This window comes from Patella vulgata, chromosome 7 (genome assembly GCF_932274485.2).
Source record: "Patella vulgata chromosome 7, xgPatVulg1.2, whole genome shotgun sequence".
Taxonomy (NCBI): domain Eukaryota; kingdom Metazoa; phylum Mollusca; class Gastropoda; family Patellidae; genus Patella; species Patella vulgata.
Window position 1 is genome coordinate 51,822,518 of NC_065885.2, and position 5,752 is coordinate 51,828,269.

At 36.1% G+C, this 5,752-nt stretch overlaps 1 protein-coding gene across 1 annotated transcript; it reads right to left on the reverse strand.

Annotated features, from left to right (window-relative positions):
- Positions 1 to 885: 885 nt before the first annotated feature.
- On the reverse strand, positions 886 to 1,721 carry LOC130013576 (M-phase inducer phosphatase-like). Its single transcript, XM_056102302.1, has 3 exons — positions 1,387 to 1,721; positions 1,148 to 1,265; positions 886 to 1,029 (listed from the first exon to the last, which is right to left on the reverse strand). The coding sequence occupies exons 1-3, from the start codon at positions 1,719 to 1,721 to the stop codon at positions 886 to 888; spliced, it is 597 nt and encodes a 198-aa protein (XP_055958277.1).
- Between the last annotated feature and the right edge of the window lie 4,031 nt (positions 1,722 to 5,752).

The window sequence follows — 5,752 nt, forward strand, 5'->3', positions numbered from 1 at the left end:
ATGAACTTATCAGCATATATCAAAAGGAATAAATTACGTGTTTGGATATTAACTGAAGGACAATTGTGAAATATAAATTGAGACTCACAATCGTTAACATCGATTTAAAATCGAAGTAAGGGGTTTACCCAATACGTGTACGCCAATATGTACACGGGAACTCACTATTTCGCCCAATCCGAAACTTTCTCGGCCAAGACAGGGAACGAACACGGGACCTCCAGGTTAGCTAGTCAACGTCCTACTGACTGATCCACTGTGGCTGGCCTCAAGGTTAGCGAGCCAACATCCTACTCACTGAACCACCGATTCTCCCATACAGTCGTGCGTGCGCACCTTAATCTCGATTTGACCACGTTCGTTATTCTGGGATTTTGTTAGGGTCAATGACCAAAGGGGCCTCCCTCGATGAAATTGGAGGCTTTGAAGTTGAACTGAGATAAGGTTTAATGTCATAATTTTATGCACAAACCGAGTTGTGAGGATTTAATAGCCCTATTTCCCATAGATTCGCTGTTTTTTTTACGGCGAATGGTCAATCAACATTTTAACTGTTTATTCAAGTTCGAAATTGGAAGGATACCCTGACGGTTACAATTTGGCTAGAAATGTCACTCCCAGCGCCTAATTACATTCACCGCGTGACCACGTCTAACCCAGGAAATTCTCGTATAAATTAAAAATGAAAGTTTTAATCCTTGTAAAACGTAATTTATTAGCGTGTGATATAACCACACATAACAGAACAATATTCTATAGATATAATTATAACAACAACATTTTAAAAACTTTAACAAGATAAAAACAATTAATCACATTATCACAGATCAGCTTCTAGATAAATTATAACAACTAACAAGAAATCACAAAACAAAGGTTAACAATTTAGTATGGCGACTGGGCGACTCGGCGCGACCGACTGCGCTTTTCACCTGCTGTCCAGGACTTAGATCTGGTACGAAAATGGCGGAGATCACTCGAGTGGTCTTCGTGAAGCATTGGTAGATAAGCCTGGGGATTACATTGAGCCTAAAATATAAAAAATAAAGAGAACTTAAATTGTGTTTTCTTAAATATAATGTACAGAGACAACAATCAGTCTGTTTGTCATTACTTTATACATAGTTTATACATTAAATGTACATACCTTGTTACATTCGTAGAAAGCTTTATAACCTCCGTCTAAAAGATAAATTTCTGGATAATACAACTCTGGGTAACGATGACTGTTTTCTTTACGATCTAGACTTCTGAGCAATCTCATTCTGAAATAGAAAGTGAGAAAACATGAAATAATGGAAGATTTACAAAGTCCCGCTATTGGCATTTTCATTAGTATAGAAGTTTTATGTACGTTTATAATGAATAACTTGTGTGATAACTTACAATTTGGGACCTCTTTTTGATGAAAATTCACAATGAAAGACTAAAACTTGACGTTTACATATAACATTCGCTCTCTGGTTCTCCAAAAAAGATCGAATTCCTTCCTCTGTAAATATATTCATAGCTCCTTGAATGTGACCGCCATCAAACTCGTAAGGGTAGCGACAGTCTATAATGGTATAATCTTGAGAATATTCTCCTTGCAGTAACCGACCCACGGTTTTAGATTCTATGGAAATGAGGTCGCTATGTTTTCCATCAATTGTTGGTAAACTGTGCTGTGTACTTGCATCACCAATTAAACACGGCTCGCTTTCCATTCTTTCCAAAGCCATTTTAATATCCACCTAAAAGTATATAACAAATCATTTATTATTTAAAGTACATGCAATACAATTTCGTCATTAGAAACGTTTAAGAGAAATATACTTTTGTATACACGTATAGTATAAAAAAATTCATAGTATTTACCTGCTGATTAATCATGGTCCTTTTTGACGATTTGCATTCCTGGACGTCTTCTTCTCGTTTACGCTTGTATGAAAACAGTGACCTTTTTGCTTTTATCATTGGTGACCGCTGGCATGAAGTTGAATGTGAAACAGATTCGGGAGAACTACCAAAACCACTATCACTGGAATCTTCGTCATCGCTGAGAAAATCGAATCTGACTGGTTTAAAGGTGTTTACTGACATCATTTCCTGAAGAAAATAAAATCAGAATTGTTTCAAGTTGTACGATTTGGGAAGAAAAAGAAGAAAAACGTTATTTTCCATTTACTTCGTTGTTTCAAACAAAACCTTTCAATTACTTACGGTGGATTGTGGAGATCTTACTGGACTCTGAAAATTGTAAAAAGACATGTTTCTGTAGGAAATATTAGGTATGAGAGGAAATCTTGTAATGACATTTAAGGGCAAAATGGTCGCGTTTTATACAGCATAGAAGCCATGTTGTGAGCACAGCTCACAATGGATTTAGAAGCACCGCCTCCATGTTTTTACAACTTGATTCAATCAGTCTCGTTAATAAATTTACACGTTGGATGATTGAATCATTTGATTTGATCAATGAGTTAGTGTTCAATCATATTAATGGTGAAACCACGTGCTTGTTTTCTTATGATATTACCCGAAATAAAGTCATCTAAAGATCACAAGAGTTGTAACTCAATATTGTGACACCTTTAATCAGTTTCTGATTTATTTTGTTTAGTTTATAATCACAGATTTTCACATCACTATGTGATATAGAGAATAGCAAGTAAGATGATTCTGGGCGATATGTTATCACATAGAGGACTATATCCGGGCTACTTTAGTGCGTGTGGGAGGAACGGGGAAGATTTTGGATACATCACATATTATATTATTACCGCCATCAATGAAATCAAATGGGGTTTAACGTCCCACTATTCACCAGACAACTAGTCACTTTATTTTAAATTTATTCATGAATATGTTGCGTGCGTTTAAATAGCATGAATAGCGTAAAGAATTTTTTTATTTAAATACATTTCATTATAAATCAGGACAACTGATAGAAATCATGAACTTTCTCCCTGTTCATTACGATCACGCGGTCTGTCAACGTTGCAATTGTCATAGTAGCGACCCCAACGTTAAAAACTCCTGCATTCGGACGAATAATTTCAATAAAAATATACTGTTCCGCTGCGACTGGACTAATGAACTGTGATATGAGGGAATTTTGCCCGGACATCGGAACTACAGCCTACTCATATATCGATTTCCAATTGCCAAGAGATGTTTTACGTGTACTCCAATGTATGCACGGGAATAATAGAAGACGGACATCCTGCATACATTGTGCTATGGGGTATATTTTGCTAGGACAACCAAAACTGACATCGAATTCCAACTTTCAAGGGATCTTTTACGTGTACGCCAATATGTACACGGGAACTCACTATTTCGCCCAATCCGAAACTTTCTCGGCCAAGACAGGGAACGAACACGGGACCTCCAGGTTAGCTAGTCAACGTCCTACTGACTGATCCACTGTGGCTGACCTCAAGGTTAGCGAGCCAACATCCTACTCACTGAACTACCGATTCTCCCATACAGTCGTGCGTGCGCACCTTAATCTCGATTTGACCACGTTTGTTATTCTGGGATTTTGTTAGGGTCAATGACCAAAGGGGCCTCCCTCGATGAAATTGGAAGCTTTGAAGTTGAACTGAGATAAGGTTTAATGTCATAATTTTATGCACAAACCGAATTGTGAGGATTTGATAGCCCTATTTCCCATAGATTCTCTGTTTTTTTTACGGCGAATGGTCAATCAACATTTTAACTGTTTATTCAAGTTCGAAATTGGAAGGATACCCTGACGGTTACAATTTGGCTAGAAATGTCACTCCCAGCGCCTAATTACATTCACCGCGTGACCACGTCTAACCCAGGAAATTCTCGTATAAATTAAAAATGAAAGTTTTAATCCTTGTAAAACGTAATTTATTAGCGTGTGATATAACCACACATAACAGAACAATATTATATACAATTCTATAGATATAATTATAACAACAACATTTTAAAAACTTTAACAAGATAAAAACAATTAATCACATTATCACAGATCAGCTTCTAGATAAATTATAACAACTAACAAGAAATCACAAAAACAAAGGTTAACAATTTAGTATGGCGACTGGGCGACTCGGCGCGACCGACTGCGCTTTTCACCTGCTGTCCAGGACTTAGATCTGGTACGAAAATGGCGGAGATCACTCGAGTGGTCTTCGTGAAGCATTGGTAGATAAGCCTGGGGATTACATTGAGCCTAAAATATAAAAAATAAAGAGAACTTAAATTGTGTTTTCTTAAATATAATGTACAGAGACAACAATCAGTCTGTTTGTCATTACTTTATACATAGTTTATACATTAAATGTACATACCTTGTTACATTCGTAGAAAGCTTTATAACCTCCGTCTAAAAGATAAATTTCTGGATAATACAACTCTGGGTAACGATGACTGTTTTCTTTACGATCTAGACTTCTGAGCAATCTCATTCTGAAATAGAAAGTGAGAAAACATGAAATAATGGAAGATTTACAAAGTCCCGCTATTGGCATTTTCATTAGTATAGAAGTTTTATGTACGTTTATAATGAATAACTTGTGTGATAACTTACAATTTGGGACCTCTTTTTGATGAAAATTCACAATGAAAGACTAAAACTTGACGTTTGCATATAACATTCGCTCTCTGGTTCTCCAAAAAAGATCGAATTCCTTCCTCTGTAAATATATTCATAGCTCCTTGAATGTGACCGCCATCAAACTCGTAAGGGTAGCGACAGTCTATAATGGTATAATCTTGAGAATATTCTCCTTGCAGTAACCGACCCACGGTTTTAGATTCTATGGAAATGAGGTCGCTATGTTTTCCATCAATTGTTGGTAAACTGTGCTGTGTACTTGCATCACCAATTAAACACGGCTCGCTTTCCATTCTTTCCAAAGCCATTTTAATATCCACCTAAAAGTATATAACAAATCATTTATTATTTAAAGTACATGCAATACAATTTCGTCATTAGAAACGTTTAAGAGAAATATACTTTTGTATACACGTATAGTATAAAAAAATTCATAGTATTTACCTGCTGATTAATCATGGTCCTTTTTGACGATTTGCATTCCTGGACGTCTTCTTCTCGTTTACGCTTGTATGAAAACAGTGACCTTTTTGCTTTTATCATTGGTGACCGCTGGCATGAAGTTGAATGTGAAACAGATTCGGGAGAACTACCAAAACCACTATCACTGGAATCTTCGTCATCGCTGAGAAAATCGAATCTGACTGGTTTAAAGGTGTTTACTGACATCATTTCCTGAAGAAAATAAAATCAGAATTGTTTCAAGTTGTACGATTTGGGAAGAAAAAGAAGAAAAACGTTATTTTCCATTTACTTCGTTGTTTCAAACAAAACCTTTCAATTACTTACGGTGTATTGTGGAGATCTTACTGGACTCTGAAAATTGTAAAAAGACATGTTTCTGTAGAAAATATTAGGTATGAGAGGAAATCTTGTAATGACATTTAATGGCAAAATGGTCGCGTTTTATACAGCATAGAAGCCATGTTGTGAGCACAGCTCACAATGGATTTAGAAGCACCGCCTCCATGTTTTTACAACTTGATTCAATCAGTCTCGTTAATAAATTTACACGTTGGATGATTGAATCATTTGATTTGATCAGTGAGTTAGTGTTCAATCATATTAATGGTGAAACCACGTGCTTGTTTTCTTATGATATTACCCGAAATAAAGTCATCTAAAGATCACAAGAGTTGTAACTCAATATTGTGACACCTTTAATCAGTTTCTGAT

What these genes read in the sequence shown, in the direction of transcription:
- LOC130013576 (XM_056102302.1), bottom strand. Translation starts at nt 1,721, where the DNA reads ATGGCTTTGGAAAGAATGGAAAGCGAGCCGTGTTTAATTGGTGATGCA. An exon ending in TCAAAAAGAGGTCCCAAATT is followed by an intron (nt 1,266 to 1,386) that starts GTAAGTTATCAC and finishes TTTCTATTTCAG; the next exon opens with AATGAGATTGCTCAGAAGTC. An exon ending in CTTTCTACGAATGTAACAAG is followed by an intron (nt 1,030 to 1,147) that starts GTATGTACATTT and finishes TTTATATTTTAG; the next exon opens with GCTCAATGTAATCCCCAGGC.